This window comes from Terrapene carolina, unplaced genomic scaffold (assembly GCF_002925995.2).
Source record: "Terrapene carolina triunguis isolate 2854851 unplaced genomic scaffold, T_m_triunguis-2.0 Scaffold120, whole genome shotgun sequence".
Classification (NCBI taxonomy): domain Eukaryota; kingdom Metazoa; phylum Chordata; order Testudines; family Emydidae; genus Terrapene; species Terrapene triunguis.
The window spans coordinates 4,228,350-4,247,974 of NW_020664471.1; the positions used below are offsets into that span (position 1 = coordinate 4,228,350).

The window sequence follows — 19,625 nt, forward strand, 5'->3', positions numbered from 1 at the left end:
ATATTCTAAACCCAGTACAATCTGGATTCAGATGAGGAATGGGATGGAAACAGCTTTTGTGGCACTGATGGATTATCTCTGGCTGTCAGTGCATGGTGGGCAGACATCCATTTTCATCCTCTTGGACCTCTGTGTAGAATTTGATATTGTTGACTATAAGATACTGCTCTCTCACCTAAGAGAGGTGGCAGATGCCAAGGGGAATGCACTCAATAGTTTAAATTCTTCCTGGAGGGATGAACCTAAAAAGAGAAAAAGAGCACCTTGGCCACTAGATTCCACGCTTGTGGAGTCCCACAAGGATCAATTTTCTCTCCAGTCCTATTCAACACCTATGTGCAGCACTAGGTGAAGTGGCAAGGTGACATGGTCTTAAGTGCCAGCAATATGCAGATGACACACAGCTACAGCTTTATTTATCTTTAAATCACATATGACCATACTACTACCACCAAGATCGATGGCCCAGTGCTTGCACAAAATCAGTTCACAGATGAAGAGTAGCTGGCTGAAGATGAACTTGGGAAAGACAGTGGTGATGCTGGTGTGCAGAAGAAAGCACTTTGAACAGTTTGCAGCCACCTTTACAGTCTCCTTTGGGTACACGTTGACCATTAGTCATTTCAACCTGCTCTTTTAGGAGTACTTTTTGATTCCTCACTGACACTAACCTCTCATATAGCAACATCCATAATTAACTCTTTCTACCATCTTTGGTTGGCTAGGAGACTCCATCACATCACCACAGATGACCTGGCTGGCATTGACTATACATGCCAACACAAAAAACAACACAAGCATATAGGGACAAAATTAGAAAGGCCAAGGCACAAAATGAGATTTGTTAGTCTTGGGTGTCACAAGGACTCCTCGTTGTTTTTACCATAAGTGGATATGTTCATGGGTGCAAAGATACAAGGAGATGCATAAGTGCCTCAAGATGATGTGCTTAAGTGCCGGGAATCAGCATTCTGCATAGACTCATTGAAGTGCCTGCTGTGAATAGAGATGAGGTACATGAAGACACCAGTACCAGACACAATGAGATGTCTACCTTATGTTGAAACACAGCAACTCATATATCTGCAGCAATAATCAATAATGATTCAGGCAATAAAGTGAATAAAAAGGGGTGATGTCTCCTGAGGCATCCTTCTCCCCCCTCCCCCTTTGTCTGGTCCTTGTCAGAACGTTGTTTGTTATAAGCTCTTCAGCACCAGGTTTCTGTAAAGAGCACCTCACCTGGGTAGGGCACCGTGCAAATCAAAAAACAGGTGCTCCCGAGTCAGCAGGGCTCCAAAGACAAGGAAGTGAGTGCCTAGAGCCACTGTAATGCTCTAGCACAAACACGGCGAGGTGCACCTGTGCCTAGGGGCAATGAGCTGTACCAGTGCTGCTTAGACAGAGCCAGGCAGGTCCCTGAGGGAGGCCTGCACCAGTCAGTCGCGGCGAGGGCAGCTGAGGCTCACGCCCTGCAGGGCACAGCAGCCCCTCGCCCAGGCTCGGGAGGGAGGGAGGTCGGCCTGCTCCCCTCCCGCCGGGCTCCTCAGCCTTCAGGGGAAGCCCTGGCTGCCAACTGAGGCGGAGTCGGAAGCACGAAAGCACTGGGCGCTATTGGGCGGGACTGACAGCAGCAGGAGGAGCTGGAGCTGCAGCGGCGGTGCTGGGTCGCGGAGCTGTGACTGAGCCCGGGCAGCAGCAGCGGCGGCGGCGGCGGCGAGTGAGAGCAGCAGCAGTGGGCGCTGGAGCAGCCGCGGAGCCTGGGGGATCCCCGGGAGCCAGCGCGTGCGGCTCATGAGCCCGGCGCGGAGCAGCAGCCGCCGCGGCTCTGCGGGTGAATGAACCTGCCTCCCCCACCGTCTCCACGAGCGCGAGCGGCTTCGCCGGGGTCCCGGACCCCAGCTTCTCCCGACACAAAATGGACGGTTTCGCCGGCAGTTTGGGTAAGTGGCGGAGCCTGTAGCATCCAACTCCTGGGGAAAGTCCGGGGCGGGGGGCCCGCCCCAGTGCACGCACCCTGCACACCACACAGCGGCGGGGCTGTAAAGCTGCCCTTGTGGGTGATAGCCCCTCCCTCCCCCGGGGTGGACTTTAGCAAGTGCAAGAGTCTCCTTCAGGTCCCACGTGCTGCCTGAATGCGGGTTGAAAGGGGACTGCGGGGTTTACTTCAGGGTGTTACTGTTTTTTTTTTGCTTTAGCAGCTGTCAAGCAAAGATCCTCCCGAGATCTCTGTTCTCACTTGCACAGTCACGAATCCGCTTAAAATCCTAGCCGGGCAGAAACACGCAGGTGGAACCAGCCTCTATAAAACGTGGGGCTCCGCCCCCCCGTTTCGGGTGCGGAGGATGGTTAGTTTTTGGCTGGGTGGAAGCCAGGTGCCGTGGTGGGGGGCTGTGGGCACGGGGAGCCGCGCCAGCGGGGCGATGGGAAGGAGCGAAAGCTGCCGGCGTGGTGGTCAGGCTGGAGTGTGGGTCGCCGCCTGCTTAGCAGCTTCTTTGCCAACCACAACATCCAGGCAGGTGCTTTGGCCTCTGCCTTCACGGGAGCTCCTCTGGGGCGGATGGCATCTGGGGCATGTTTTAGTGTGAGGGAATAGTATGGGGGTGAAGGGGAGCCGCTTCATTCAGAAACCGGGGGAAGAGAACCTCACTCTCATTATGGTAGCACTCCCCAGATTATGCCCAAATCCATGTTTTCAGTCCTGAATTTAATGAATCTGCCTTTCATCAACAGTTCTATGCTTATACCGGGTTCTGTATCACACACAGCTCTCCTTGGGAACAGTGGCTAGAAGTGTGCAAAATCCGAGAGTTACAGCCTCCAGTGTTCTCGTTGATTGGCTCTTGATCAGAAAGTATTGTGAAGCTCTTTCACTGTTAGCAATTTTTAGGTTAACTGCATACATTCTAAATGCCTGAATTTCACCCATGTGTGACCAGCAGTTTAGTTGTTTCTTGCAAAATAAAGGGAACTAGAAAGTTTCTCAGGAAATAATGTTTTATTGAGTAAAATATATCTTTCACATTGCAGTCATGGTAAAATTAATGTGGATAGGTCAGCAACTGAAAGAAGAAAATGTTTGGTTTTGGTTATGTGTGTGAGAATACACTCCTCTTTAAAGAGACACCAACTTGAAATCTGGTCAGTTTGATGCAAGGAGTTAAAAGTAGTTTCAGGTAGGCTTGCCCCATTGTTCTTCCTCTACCATTTTTTTTGTGGTTTTACAGTAACATTTTCATGTTAATTTCCCCCCCTCTCTTTTTGCTGTGTGAAAGACCCACCCAGAGGAAACTGACCAAGATCCTAATCCTGCAATAAGCACTGTGCAGAAGGATCCTGTGCCTGGGTAAAGTACATTTGCAGGATTGGGTCCCAGATGACTTAGAGGAGAAATGCTTGGCGGGATCTTTAGCTGGTATAAACTGTCATAGCTCCATTGAGTTCAACTGAGCTACAACAATTTATGCAAATTGAGAATCTGGTCTACTGAATATACACAAAGAAGTGTCAAAATATGATTATTCCCCTTATTTCTCACAGTCATGCATCCTCTTAGGAGTTACATGTAACAATAAAAGGTAAAATAGTTTCACAAATGTGTTTTTTTTTAAAAGTTGTTGGTATTCTAAAAATCTTAGAATAAGTATTGTGTATGTTTCTAGCTATAGAATATACTTTGATTTTATTCAAAAATATGGCGACTCAGGATAGTTTATTTAACATTTTTCAACAGTACATATTATGAACACCTTTACGGGTCGAAAAGTGCAAATAATAATATATAAATATTTTTCAACTTTTTTTTTTTCATAATGCCATATAAAAGTCCATTTGCAGTACCTAAACACAAAGTTTGTTCTTTTTCACTGCAGTTGCATCTATTCCATGACAAAAGCTGTGATAGGGAGAACTCCTGCAAATCTACCTTTTGTGGTATGATAGGTCTCTCCCTATAAACATTAGATTTTTAGTTCAATTTTACAGTCCTACTGTGAAATCCATATAATTAGAAAATCTTTCTCAGTTTTCTAGAAAAAAATACTTATTTAAATGCTTTTGAGTGTGATTATGACCTTTTAGATTTTTGAAATGTCTATTCTGGCATTTTGGGCAACTGCTTGAACCAAACTGGTAACCATAATTAACAGTATGCTATTATGTATTTGGCTCTCTGCCGTATACTCTATTCCTTCTTGAATACTTTTCATGGTCATTGTATGCCTTATGATCAAAAAGTGACACATGAGGAAAATTATAAGGGTTCTGTTTCCATTTTTAACAGGAAAAATTGTGCCTCTGGGTGACACATGCAAATATAATACAGTTAATATTTATAAGCATCTTTGCCCCAGTGGTGAAGTTGATCAGCATTTCAAAGAGTACCAGTACTGTGTTAACACATGAAGTGCTAGCCATCCCACCTCAGCATGCCTAAAGCTTTTACATTTTATTTCCTGACATAAGAAAAAAAATATGTGAAAGAGGTTCTAAAAGTGCCATTTTGCTATGTGGACACTGGTGTTTGTAAGGCATTAATTCTACTGCAGTCAGATCCTGCAGCATCTTACTTTCATGAATAATCCTTATCCATGTGGGTAGTCCTATAGGCCTCACTTGCATGTATAAGGCTTGCTTGCATGAGTAAGGGGTTGCAGGATTTGGCCCCTGATTTGTACCATTGTTTGGTCAGGAAACAGTGATTATGATTTTATTAAAATTTAATGAGGGCTGAACACAGTTCAACATGCCTACTTTTTAATTACACATAATGTGATCTTACATCCATTGTAAATTGGTCTTTGATTTTTTTTTTTTTTTTTTATAGTGAGCATTGACCTACAGCTGTTTTCTAGGCTTTGGTTGAGGAAAGGGCATTCTTAGAATTTTTAGCTTTGAAGTATGATGCTTTATATAACTACCTTGTTTTTCATTTGAGTCATGCTGCATATTTTTTGTTTTTTTGTGTGACTAAGATTGATTGATTGTTGCACTTGCTGGTAATCCAAACCCAATGATACGTATATTGTTTGAGATTTTGAACGCTTCCAATTAACATCAAAACAGTATACATTAGTAGTTTTCTGTCTCAGGAAGGTCATAAATTTACTCAATTTGGAGTAGAGTATAGAAATTTACTTAGATTTCTGTGAGTAAAAGTACTCTAGCGCGCGTGTGTGTGTGTGTTTTCTACCAGCCAAGCATGCTTGCTGCAGAGCAAGTTGTCCTGTTAATAATGGGGCCTGTCATTATTATCGGGAAGGCAAAAAGTTATTACAGATTGTGCCCTCCAGCACAGGCAGAAATACTTTCTAACATGTCTCTTGAAGTTGAAAAGACTTTACTCATCTGTTTTCTTTTGGCTTTCTTGTTGAAACTTTCATGAGCATAAACAGATCAAAGAAACCCATTTTTATATGTAATTTTAAAAATTATTGTTGAGATCTGGATAAATACAACATTGTACGTAACACGCAAGAGAGTATATTACTGAACATGAGTAAAAAAATCCATATATTACAAATTAACTTCCACAGTTGAGGCAATTATTGATTTCCTTATAGAACAGAATACTGAAGTCCTTTTTTCTTCTCTGCCAGAACTTCAAAGCATTTTGGATTTAATTGTCTTGCAGTTGGGCCTGATGTATAATCAGGACTGGGTTGTTTATGACACAGAAATGTCTTTAGCATGTTATAACAATATGGTATAAAACACTTCAACAAGATCCCTCCAACAAAGGAGGCTTTGACAAAATGGTATCCTATAAAAATAAAATGAAGAATTCTCACATTCTTATTAATTCTAGCTCTTGAATGGTGCTCTGTGCCCTGAAGTGTCAATGAACCCTTCACTGGAAGATTGGAAATATTTTGACAAAAAGATTAAATCAGTCCCTTGAAAAGCAAACCAAAAGAATAAGTAATGCGGTGTTACAGCTAATAGATGAACACAAATATATCTTTCAGGGGAACAAGAAGGAAGGATAGCCATTACTGTTTGTGAGAATTGGAGAAATTCATGAGAAAGTGATGTATGAAGGGCCATAATATGTGTGTGGAATCTGGATACCTGTACTCTTACCACATATTGTCACTAAATAGCAGAAATGGGTGATAGCATTATAGACTGTAGTTAGCTGCCAAATGTTTGCTGCTCTAATTCCTCCTTTTTTGTTCTTTCTTCCCCCATTCCCTATGCCATATAAGATGACTGGAAAATCTTGATATTTAATTGCCTGCTGCCACCCCTTCCTAGTATACATAGCTGATTACCAAAGATATGCGCCTTTTGTTGATTTAGAAGAGCAAGGGTCTGGTGTACCTGGCTGCACTAAAGGCCATCTTGGGCTGTGCTAAGCTAGCAGATGCTCTGGAAGAAGCTGCTAGATTTGAGAAGCGCCATTTGTTGAAATGGTCACTGTCCCCCTGCGCACTCTCTCTTAGTGAAGGTACTGTTAGAAGAATGTGCGTTATCATTCTGCTGTGGCTGGGCTGAGTATGGTGGAAAATGAGTAGAACTACAGCAAAGGTTGTTCACCATCTATATGGGCAGGTGTATGGAGGCAGAAATTGCTACATTTTTGATGTTCCCCCTTCTAGGCCTCTGAAGTGAGTGTGTGGGTGTGCTAGCAATTTTATTGTTGGTACTACTACTAAGTTCAATTCAGCTCAGGGGTTCTCAAACTTCATTGCCCCCTTCTGACAACAAAAATTACTACACAACCCCAGGAGAGGGGATCGAAGCTTGAGTCTATCTGATTCCCACTGCCCCAGGTTGGGGAGCCAAAGCCCGAGCCCCACTGCCCTGGGTGAGGAAGGGATCAAAGCTGAAGCCCAAGGGCTTGTTCCGCCCCAGCCAGGGGGCCTGTAACCTGAGCCCAGCCGCCCTCGGGCTTTGGTTTTGGCCCTGGACGGTGGGGCTTGGGCTTCAGCCCCGAGCCCCAGCAAATCTAAGCCAGCCCCGGCGAGATCATTAAAATGGAGTCGCGACCCACTTTGGGGTCCCGACCCACAGTTTGAGAACCGCTGATTTAGCTCATTTGCTGGGCCTTTGTTTGAGGAATCACTCCATCCTATTCTCAGGGGCTGATGAGTTGTACCTTCCTTAAAAATGAAAACCTGGACAGAACAGGATTATGGTTTGACAAAGAAAAGTTAACTTGATTGATACCAGCAGGTGTCAGTCACACTGGTAAAGAAGAGAGTTGGTGGCTTTTTGACACCCTGAGGTAGTCCCATTTTGTTAAAATAGGAATTAATTGGCTGGAAGTAGCCATCCTTCATTATATCAAACAACTGAGAAAATGACTGTATGTTGCAAAAGTGACCTTTTGTGCAGTAAATATACAGTGTTGGGAATGGCTGGCAAGTAAAACTTCTGTTTTTAAAAAAAACCCAAGTGTGGTTATTTTATATTTTCTTTAGAAGAGTACTTAACGTCTGGAACACTCCAGAGAATTACTGTTCTACTTAAAGTCAGTTTCTTACTCCCGAGCCCAATACTTTTTGATTTGAGCATAACTATGTGTTGGATTTAATTCTCTGGGAAGACCTAGATTCAAAGACATAATAATTAAAAAAAAATTCATTGAGGTTGTATATCATGTTGTCTGTAAGAGAAAATTGAGAGAGAATAGCGCAATAACAAATCTCTTAAAGGATTCTATCACATTTGTTAAAATGTATATTGTTGCCAGTTATGTTGCTGGTAACCTATAGTGAGACCCCTAGTGGTAGTCCTTGTTATGCAAAAGCAATTCAGTTTCTCTTCCTAGTGTGGCTTGGAGCAGGCACTGAAGGTTTTTTTTTTTTTTTTTCCTTCTCCCACTTGCATCAGGTGGTCCTTTCTAATCCTTTTTCTTAATAAGGGCAGTATCATGCCTTCAAGGGTGCTAAGGATATACTTCCTGTGTACCTGCTCCTAACATACTGCAGAGAAAGTGTTAAAATGAGCTTAATTTAGAGCATGTGGCCTGCTGTGCAGGGCTGCCCAGAGGATTCAAGGGGCCTGGGACAAAGCAATTTTGGGGGCCCCTTCCATAAAAAAAAGTTGCAATACTATAGAATACTATATTCTCGTGGGAGTCCCTGGGGCAAATTGCCCCACTTGCCCCCTCCTCCCCCCCGGGCGGCCCTGTGCTGGTGAGTTTGAAGGTCCATGTGTTTCATCTAATGTGAAATGTTGCCAGCAGGGATACTGGTTTTGAAAGTAAGTTTGTTTAGGAAAGAGCAGATTAGAATCACCAAATAAACAGCTAGGTTTTCAAAACTTCAGTTATGACTTCTAATTTATTTGCATTTGGTTATATATTAATAATTCATAATACTAGTTGATAACTAGGTTAAATTACTCTACCACTCATCCAGTTTTATTGTCTCTGCATTAGTTACTCTGTGTAACAGATTGTGTAGGGAAAAAGTGTAGTGTCACATTGTAATTTTATTAGTTTATTTGTTTTGTTTTTAAGGCATCATAGAATTCCAATTGAGAGTGCATTTTCTGACGCTTACTAAGGGGAAGAGTACTCTGAGCAAGGTGGTAACCATGTGAATGCTGCTGTTTTTCACTTTGGATTCATAGATCACTTTTAAGAAACCTTGAGGTGGGCATTCTGATAGCCTATCTAGGAACGATACCTTTTATCAGACGCTGCTGATAGTGCAGGGAATCATTACTAGCAGAAGTGGTGCATGTGTATGAAATCAAGTCAGCTACAAAAGCAGTATTTCAAAAGGAGAAAGGGGAGAAAGATTTCAGGCCTGAGTTTATAGCTAAGTCTGGGAACATGAAGCCTTTCTATTCTCCTCCTCCACCTCTTTTTATATTTAAGATCTTTCTCCTTTTGGCTGGTTGTAATAGCTGCTTATGCTACGTGCCATCAGTGAATGTAACAATGTTCCTTCTAAGCCTCCCCAAACCAATCCATCTTTATTAGTTGGATGCAGTAGCTCTTTTTCTAGACAGGGGGTCTTTCTTCTTTCCTACTTATTGCAGTAGAATTTGTATGCTAAATATAGCTATGTTTTGGACTTCCTTACTCATTGGTTGGTTCCCCAATTACTCTGACATTTGGAGACCAGATCTGATTTGTCTTTTTGCTCAGTTCTACTTTCCAGGGCTGTGCTACTGTTTGTTGAAGCAGCAAGTAGGAATTCTGGTACGTTCTCCTCTGTTGGTGACCTGCACTGCACCCAAGTTCTATCTGGTTTCATTTTTTTCCATGGTCACTGCAGATTTGACTTCTGTGGGATTTGTTTTAAAATGTGTGTGTTTAAAGTATGTACTTTTAATTAACGGCAGAGCAGTACAAGTACATGCATGTATTACTAAACTGAAAATCCCAAACATACAAAATGATGATTAAGTAAGATGGGCTAAGATTTTCCTAATCTGCCTTCATTTCCACTGAGGATGGGAGATAAAGCTTTATTTTCTCCTTTGGTAGGCATGTACCAAGATTCCACTGATCTGCAGAGATTTCTTGTTGAGTATAAGTCAACTTTCATTGAACATATGGTTAATTGGAACACCACATTGATTTCAGTTAAGAGTTCTGTTTAAAAACTGATGGCATGGATAAGGTCAGTGGTTTCTAATATAAGCAATTCAGTTTTCTAGGGTGGGTACAGAGACCAAGAATTAACCACATCCATTATAATTGTAATACGTATCTTAAATTACCTCTTGGTTTTATGTGTAATAGACAAACCTTGGGCTAACATGAAATTGTGCACTGAAATATCCATGCTACAGCTGACTAAATTCCTTCCCAGAAGTGATAGATATTGAGATCTGACCATGTAGAACAGAAAAAAAGATGGCTGGAATTTTACATTTCTTGCATATATTTGGTGTGACCCACTTGTGGTGAAAGAATACTTCTAGACAAAATATAATCCTGAGATCTTTGCTAAATTTATATGTGTGGGCTCCCTCTAGAGCAAAAGACCATTTTATAGGTGTAATATTGGTGGGTAAGTCTTTGCCATTTATTACTATTTAATTTATAAGAATCCCAGAAAGAACACTTTAAGAATATGGACTGAAGCTTTGATGAAACCCTTTGGTATATTCCTTCTTTTTAAAGGGGAGCAATGGGAATACTATTAGAAGCTTAAAAAATGAGAACAGCAAGATTAAACTTTTCATTTGAATGTAGTAAAACTTACTGGATGTTTGTGTCTTTTTTGTTTCAGAAAGTTAAATAATAACTTTCTTTCAGGTATGAAAATCTACAACTTATACGTTTCTCCCCCCCCTCCCCCAAACTCGTATTTCATGAACAGGGTGGGAGATACCCAGTGGAAAGTTAGTGCTTCCTACTGCTGTTTTTTTTATTTATTTTTTAAATCCAAAAGATGTCTCTTTAAAATTATGGTTTAGTAGAGAATACAGTAAATTCTAATAGTGTATGAATAAGAAATAAAAAAATCCAGTCCTTAGTGCAATTATAGTTACAAGACAAAGCTAGAAAAGGGAGCTGTGAGGTCCTGTTGGCAACTTCACAGCAGCGATCTACTAACAACTACTATATCTAGAGCTGTCCTCTTGGTTTTTAGAATCTAGTGCACAAGTTAAATAAAACCCACCATATTAATTTAATCCATAGTTAGAATTGCAGAAAAAGAATTTGTAAACCCAATAAAACAGAACTCGACAGGAATTTTTGTTTTGTTTTAAATATTTAAGCTTTTGAGGTGGTAATAAACACAGTTAGAATGTAGATTGTGTTTAGGAAATTGCTTTGTTTCCACTGATGTTCTAAAGGTTTAGAAATCATTTGTATCTTAAAAAGTTTATGTCTGTGACTAGTAACTTGTTTAAAAGAAAAGGTTTAAATGTCACAAATGTAGTCCCCAATCCTTCAATCGGATTCGTATCTGTGAAAGTGTGTGCACAGATCTGATTGCAGCAGGATAGGGACTATAACTTGTGTATCTTTGTTTCCCAGAATTTCTGGACTGAATTTCAAATGTATGAGTGAGGGTATACCATATGTGAGTGGGGGCAGGAGTGGAGAAATAGTCCTTCATTTTCCAAATGTAAAAAATCTGCTTGAGAGCTTTGTAGAGTTCTCTTATTTTTTTTCTTCACATTAAAAACCCTGAGTAATAAAGCCATTTATCGAGCTTGTTTAGACTTGATAGTATTTCTTACATAAATAGGATCTTGGTAATTTCTGCACATTAAATTAATAATGCAGTATTGCATTTGCTTTAGGCTGAAGAGACTCATCTTTACCAAGTAAAACTTTTTTTTTTCTTAAGGGCAGTGAAATGTTTTTAATTTAAAACATCTTTATAATAAACTTCATTCTTTTTTTAATATCTTTTTAATGGAATACATTATTTTAGGCTTTGATGAATCTACAGAAATTAGAGCTGACTTGAACCTAAGCTGTGCTCAAAATCTGCCTTGATTTGAATTTAACCTGCCAACTGGCAGTGGTTTGCTCAGATATTTTTTTGGTCTGCAAGCTTTTCAACCAGACTGGATGCAAACTGTTTATTCTTTATCTGCATACCACAAATGTTCTGGAGCTGCTGTATGCAGATGCATTTCAAGCTATAGCTTTATTTGGTGTAAAAAGTCGCATGGTATCTATCCTGGGACCCTCTTTGGCTGAGCCATCAGGAGGGTTAGCAGAAGCCATTTTCACTTTGTTTCTGAGAAATGCAGGATGTGTTTAGCTGTTTTCTAAAAGAAAAACATTTATTATGGAGGAAGGTTTAAAAACATTAGTGCTTCAGGACAATGTTCATGATTATCTTGTTCCAAGTGTAAAATATTAATTACCTTTGTTTTGTAGGTAGAGCATAAGCCCCACATAAAAATGCTGCAGCAGCAGAGGGTTTAGCCTGTGGGCCAAACTGAATAATGATGTACTGGGCAAGGGGAATTGGGGTGAAGAGAAGATGTGAGGCAGGAAGCCAGCATAGTTTCGTTGCAGGTGCTGAGCTAATGGGGAGTGCAAGAGGGGGAGGCTGGAGGTGGAGTGTGGCTAGTGATATCAGTGGTCCTAGCAATCCCAGAAGGAGTGGGACTGGGTGGATATTGCTATGAGCAGGGCCGGTGTAACCACTAGGAGGCTGCCTAGGGCGCCAAGATTTGGGGGCGCCAAAAAGCGGTGTCCGGCGTCACGGGAGTCAGCTGAGCAGGGCAGGGCGGGAAGCGAGGCCTCCATAACAAACCCGCCCCCGCAGCGAGGGGCGCCGCGCAGGACGGTCAGTGGGAGCCTGCGGTGGAGCAAGGAGGAGACGGCTGGCCGGGTGCGGCGACCAGCACGGCTGAGGGACGGAGCCGTTGGGGGAGGCAGGACGCGGTCCTGAGCTCAGGTGAGCTTTGCCCTCCAACGGGCTGCGCCTGGGGCTGGGCGCAGCCACCTCCTGGGGCGAGGGAAAGTGAAACTAAACCCCGCAGTGCGACGGAGGGGAAAGGGCTGGCGCAGGTGCTGCTTCCAAACACCGACACCCCCCCCCCGGTGGCACTGTGCCAATGCGAGAGCCGGCCCTGATCCCTAGGGAGATCCTCACCTGCTCCCCAGGAGAGCCCGGCTCTACCCTCCTTGCCCCCTGGGTCTCCCCCGGAGGGCAAAGTACTCAGAGCCTGGGAACGTTTAGAGACCCTGCGAGCTGGGGGCATTCTCAGCCTCCTCCTTGCTCAGAGGTTCCCCCGGGCCAGAAGGGACCATTGTGATCATCTCCTCTGACCCCCTTGTATTAATTCTAATGAACAATGCCACATTATGCAGTATTCATTTTTGAAAGTTTATAATAAGCGATGCTCCGGGGTGAAGGGTGGCGGAGGGCGAGGGGGGACGCAAGGCGGAAGTTTCGCCTAGAGCGCAAAATATCCTTGCACCGGCCCTGACGATGAGTCATCAGGTTTTTGTTGCTGCTGTGAAACCTATCAGTGTTTTTCATGCTGCTCTGCAGCACCTAAGCAAAGGTATGAGCAGCAGCTGGGTCACTGAAACTAGATATCTTCAGACTTAGGGAGATTGCACAGATTTTTAAAAATGGTTTGTGTTTCTCTTCACAACCAATAATTGGGAAGCTGAAGTTCTGCAGCAATTGTTGGCGTACGCTTCCACGATGACTAGGGAAAGGCTTCCAGTTGCTACTGGTGAGCTGATCTTGTCTCAGAAAATTGAACAGACTCTGGGTGACTTTGGCTTAACGTCACTGTGCTTCATTCGCCATCTGATAAAAATGGGGAATAATATAGACTCCCCTCACAGGAGTGTTGTGAGGCTAAGTTCGTTTATGTTCATAGACTGCTTTGAGATCCTTAGAGGAGGTGGTGCTATCCTGAACAAATGCACAGTATTCGTTCTGCAGCACTTTACAGGGAAAGATGGATAATTTAAGTAAACTGGTTTATTTTCTTAATTTCATTTAGTTTTTAAAGAAACTCCTAGGGTGGCTTTTTAAAGAAAAGAACTTCAAGAGCTTGTTTGCTTTTTGTTTTTGCTGGTGATTTTTTTTAAAAAAAGTGAAGAACTAAAACTTATGCCAGTAAAAACCAAAACTAAATGCTTAAGTTTCTTTAAAAAAAAATCAACACACAAACAAAACTCCATAGTTCCTTTAAAAAAAAAAAAAGTCTGATCTAACTTACCCAGCTCTCTGTAAAGCATTTCATCATGATGCTGTTGTGTATCCTCTCCATCTAGCACAGCTAATTGGGAAGGTCATAGAGTCATAGACTTTAAGGTCAGAAGGGACCAATATGATCGTCTAGTCTGACCTCCTGCACAACGCAGGCCGCAGAATCTCACCTACCCATTCCTGCAACAAACTCCTAACCTATGTCTGAGCCATTGAAGTCCTCAAATCGTGGTTTAAAGACTTCAAAGTGCAGAGAATCCTCCAGCAAGTGACCCATGCCCCACGCTGCAGAGGAAGGCGAAAAACCCCCAGGGCCTCTGCCAGTCTGCCCTGGAGGAAAATTCCTTCCCGACCCCAAATATGGTGATCAGCTAAACTCTGAGCATGTGGGCAAGACTCACCAGCCAGACACCCAGGAAAGAATTCTCTGTAGTAACTCAGATCCCACCCCATCTAACATCCCATCACAGGTCATTGGGCATATTTACCACTAATAGTCAAAGTTCAATTAATTGCCAAAATTAGGCTATCCCATCATACCATCCCCTCCATAAACTTATCAAGCTTAGTCTTGAAGCCAGATATGTCTTTTGGCCCCCACTTCCAGAACTTCACTCCTCTGATGGTTAGAAACCTTCATCTAATTTCAAGTGTAAACTTCCTGATGGTCAGTTTATATCCATTTGTTCTTGTATCCACATTGGTACTGAGCTTAAATAATTCCTCTCCCTCCCTGGTATTTATCCCTCTGATATATTTATAGAGAGCAATCATCTCTCTCCTCGGCCTTCTTTTGGTTAGGCTAAACAAGGCAAGCTCATTGAGTCGTCTTTCGAAAGACAGACTTTCCATTCCTCGGATCATCCTAGTAGCCCCTTCTCTGTACCTGTTCCAGTTTGAATTCATCCTTCTTAAACATGGGAGACCAGAACTGCACACAGTATTCCAGATGAAGTCTCACCAGTGCCTTGTATAATGGTACTAACACCTCCTTATCTCTACTTGAAATACCTCGCCTAATGCATCCAGAGACCGCATTAGCTTTTTTCACGGCCATATCACATTGGCGGCTCATAGTCATCCTGTGATCAACCAATACTCCGAGGTCCTTTTCCTCCTCTGTTACTTCTAACTGATGCATCCCCAGCCTATAACAAAAATTCTTGTTATTAATTCCTAAATGCATGACCTTGCCCTTTTCACTATTAAATTTCATCCTATTACTATTACTCCAGTTTACAAGGTCATCCAGATCTTCCTATATGATATCCCAGTCCTTCTCTGTATTGGCAATACCTCCCAGCTTCGTGTCCTCCGCAAACTTTATTAGCACACTCTCACTTTTTGTGCCAAGGTCAGTAATAAAAAGATTAAATAAGATTGGTCCCAAAACCGATCCCTGAGGAACTCCACTAGTAACCTCCCTCCAGCCTGACAGTTCACTTTTCCGTACGATCCATTGTAGTCTCCCCATTAACCAGTTCCTTATGCACCTTTCAATTTTCATATTGATCCCCATCTTTTCCAATTTAACTAATAATTCCCCATGTGGAACCATATCAAATGCCTTACTGAAATCGAGGTAAATGAGATCCACTGCATTTCCTTTATCTAAAAAATCTGTTACCTTCTCAAAGAAGGAGATCAGGTTGGTTTGCATGATCTACCTTTTGTAAAACCATGTTGTATTTTGTCCCAATTACCATTGACCTCAATGTTTTTCGAAGACCTTGCATACTACAGATGTCAAACTGAGAGGCCTGTAGTTACCCGAATCACTTTTCCCCCGCCCCCTTCTTAAAAATAGGAACTGTGTTAGCAATTCTCCAGTCATATGGTACAACCCCTGAGTTTACAGATTCATTAAAAATTATTGCTAATGGGCTGGTAATTTCATGTGCCAGTTCCTTTAATATTCTTGGATGAAGATTATCTCCCCCCCCCTCCCCCATGTCGTCCCATTAAGCTATTTGAGTTTGGCTTCTACCTCAGATGTGGTAATATCTACCTCCATATCCTCATTCTCATTTGTCATCCTGACATTATCCCTAAGCTCCTCATTAAAGACTGAGGCAAAGTATTTGTTTAGATTTTGGGCCATGCATAGATTATCCTTAACCTCCACTCCATCCTCTGTTTAGTGGTCCCACTTCTTCTTTCTTTGTTTTCTTCTTATTTATATGGCTATAGAACCTTTTACTATTGGTTTTAATTCTCTTTGCAAGGTCCAACTCTACATGGCTTTTGGCCTTTCTCACTTTACCCCTATATGTTCTGACCTCAATTAGATAGCTTTCCTTGCTGATCCCTCCCATCTTCCACTCCTTGTAGGCTTTCTGCTTTTTCTTAATCACCTCTTTGAGATGCTTGTTCATCCAGCTTGGTCTACAACTCCTGCCTATGAATTTTTCTCCCTTTCTTGGGATGCAGGCTTCTGATAGTTTCTGCAACTTTGACTTGAAGTAATTCCAGGCCTCCTCCACCTTTAGATCCGCAAGTTCTTCAGTCCAATCCACTTCCCTAACTAATTTCCTTAATTTTTTAAAGTTAGCCCTTTTGAAATCAAAAACCCTAGTCCCAGATCTATTTTTGTTTATTCTTCCATTTAGTTTGAACTGAATTAGCTCATGATCGCTCAAACCAAGGTTGTCTCCTACAACTATTTCTTCTATGAGGTCTTCACTACTCACCAAAACCAAATCTAAAATGGCAACCCCTCTTGTTGGTTCAGCACCTACCTGGTGAAGGAATCCATCAGCTATCGCATCCAGGAAAATCTGAGCCCTATTATTATTACTAGCACTTGTCCTCCAGTCTGTATCTGGGAAGTTAGTCTCCCATGATCACACAATTCCCATTAGTATTTACTTCATTAAAAACATTAAAGAGGTCTCTATCCATATCCAAATCAAATCCCGGTGGTCTATAGCACACCCCAAGCACTATCCCAGGGGAGGCTCTAGTAGCTTTTTTCCCCCCAATATGATTTTTGCCCAGACAGACTCTGTCTTATCCATTCCATCACTTCTTATTTCTTTACAGTCTACCTCCTCATTGATATACAATGCTACTTCATCACCTTTGCCTTTATTTCTGTCTTTCCTAAACAGCACATACCCTTCAATACCTGTATTCCAGTCGTGACTACTATTCCACCATGTTTCTGTTATCCCAATATCATCTGGTTTCACTTCCTGCACCAGTAACTCTGGTTCCTCTATTTTGTTACCTGGTCTCCTCACATTTGTGTACAAACATCTTAATTTTTGCTGTTTGGCTTCGCTCACATTCTTTACCCGATTTGGCACAGACATTCTACCGCCAGTATCACCTATTAGACTGGTATCTACACTACCCTTCCTCCTTATGTCCATTCTCCTACCCATGGTTGTATCCTTTCTTACTTCGTTTTCTTCCCTCTCAATGTTAAAATCCGGCGTGGAGATTACCTGGACATCCCCCAACCATCTCCCCCAAATTCCTAGTTTAAAGCTCTCTTAATCAGTTGTGCCAGGCTCCATCCTAGAAGTCTATTTCCCTCCCTACTCAGGTGAAGTCTATCCTGAGAAAACAGTCCTCTGTCAAGTACAAGTCTCATAATAGCCGTGTTAGTATCATTGAGAGAAGGGTCCACTTTGTGAATAGACATGGAACACAACCACAGAATTCAATGATGATATGGTGTGGATGTCCCACTCATGTGTAAAGGGCACCTTTTCTTTTGTGACACTAGTGTTAGGGGGGTTGCTATCACAGGAGTTCTGTAGTTATAGCCTCACATCGTGGTCTTTAAATGCAATTTTGTCTAACTTCCGGTAAACTCATCAGGCCCTCAAATACAGTGCCTCAAACAGGTCTAGCCTGTTTATGTGAATATTATCAACAAACTTGTGTGAACCAGCATGATTTCATGTGAGACTCCAAAAACAATGCAGAATAATAAACTTGGCCAGTGGTTTCTCTTTGAGATTAAAATGTGGTCTGAACCTTTCCCATGCAAACCAGTTCTGATGGAAAAATTCATAAAGCCATTTGGAACCAAACTGGGATTTGCACAGATCTAAATGTGATGTCTTCTTAGAAACCATTACTAATTAATTACCTCATTTAAAACCTGAGGAAGGGTCTTTGTATATTATATATAATTTTTTTCCCAGTTCAAAATTGTTATTTAGTAGTAGTAGTGTAATAAATTTTAAAATCATTACACTCAAGCAGTTCATTCTGCAGTGTGTTGCTTTTCATATAAAAATTGATAGCATAAATGTGTTGAGGATGCGAATAACTATTATTTATTATCTTATGGGATGTAAGTTTTTTTTTATTTTTTTTTAATTTTTTTTATTTTGAGCTGTGTTGTCTGCACAATGCCTACTTGTATTTGCATTGTAATGAAGTACACTCAATAACATTTTTGGAGACTTCAGCCAACAAATGTATTACACTGATTATATGTGCAAGGCTTGGAGAGGAGAAGAAAAGGGACATGGTGTAGATTAGAGGAGTTATACAGCCCCAGGGAATTTTGCTTGGATATTTCTTTATTTAGAAACATAGTATTCAGACAGAAATGTCGTCTAATGATCAAACATAATAAAGAAAATGTCTATTTTGGTTTGGTGGTGAGGGTGTGATAACTTAATACCACAAGCTAATTTAGATTAACATTTGCTAGAACCCAGCCAGAATCAGGCTGTAAGAAAGGAGAGCTCTGATGTTGCATACCTTTCTGGGCATGGAGCCTGGACAACATTGGAGCTGTGGGTATGACCCAGACTCTTCTGTTACAGGTGATTTTTTTTTTGAAAGGATCTTAAAGTGTGGTTCTGCTACCAAAATGACCCTGTACAATTGGCATCATTGGGTCCCATGTTTTGTGTCTCAGTGAGTTCCGTATAAAAAATGCTCAGTTTAAAATTATATTGCTTCCACCCCTGAAAAATGAGACTCAGTTCTGAGAATCAAGCATGGCTCCTTCCATCTTGTGCGTTGTCACCAGTAATAAAGTCCAGATATAGCCCTCAGTAATTCCAAATTATCTTCAGTAGGTTTGCACAAGTGTAACTGGAACTAAGTAAAAACTCTGTGGTGCATAAAAAGGAAGAGAAATCGACTCATTGAAGCTTAGCTCTGCAGGGCTAATGGGTAAAAAGTTAGTATTGTCACTCAAGTAAGTAGATATGGTTCTGAATTCCTAATCGGAACTATTAAGGTTCAGTTAAGATGCAATTTTTACATACTCCGTTTTCAGAATAGAGTTGTACTTTAAGCTCTGCTTTGTCACTGAGGTTAAGTACCAGTCTAGCAATGCTTTACATAGTATTAATGTCACATGTTTGTTTCTACTTACTGTATTATTTTGCACCTCTTTTTGTTGCCAGATTAACAACAAAATATTCTCTTTAGGCAACCTGAATATGTCTCAGAACTGTAATTGGGGCATTTATTAGTAGGTGCTTTGGGGAAAAATATGAATTTGGACATTGAGAGAGGCAGTACCAGGGGTAGGTAGGAGCTTGTTACTAAGCTATAGGTCAGACTGTAATTGTTCTTCTGAAACAGGGCCACTGAAAAGCTAGGTGAGGGAGTTTATGGAACAATGGAGATGCTCACCAATCTGAAAGGTAATATGCACATTTACGATCTACCACCCTGATTTTATGTAGATCCAAATAGCATTTCTGCTGGTATCTGTAAAGTAATGTTACCAGGGTAACTCTGGTGCAAACTCACATAGAGCAAAATCCTTTCATTTGCTCTATGAACTCAGCATTCTAATCTGAATTTATTACAGATTTTTCTGATTTAGTCTCAGTTACACCTGTGAATATTGTTAAATCCTGAAAATAATGGTTCACCTGAAGCATTCTAGCAAATTTACATTGTTCTACTATTGAGATAATCTGCCAGTGGCATGCATAGTAGGGCAATGTTTAAACAGATGCTCACTTTCTTTTTTGGGGGGGCAAGGATGCTAGTAGTGGTTAACTTTACATCAAATGAAGTGAGTTTTCA

General features: G+C 41.6%; 1 protein-coding gene across 1 annotated transcript in view; it reads left to right on the top strand.

The window, feature by feature from the left end:
* The first annotated feature begins 1,660 nt into the window (after window positions 1-1,660).
* Window positions 1,661-19,625, top strand: part of EML4 (EMAP like 4) — a 266,824-nt gene continuing 248,859 nt past the window's right edge. The window contains exon 1 of the mRNA XM_026652568.2: window positions 1,661-1,943. Within this exon, the coding sequence (XP_026508353.1) occupies window positions 1,919-1,943 (25 nt within the window). The 5' untranslated portion in view covers window positions 1,661-1,918. The remainder of the gene's footprint in view (window positions 1,944-19,625) is intronic.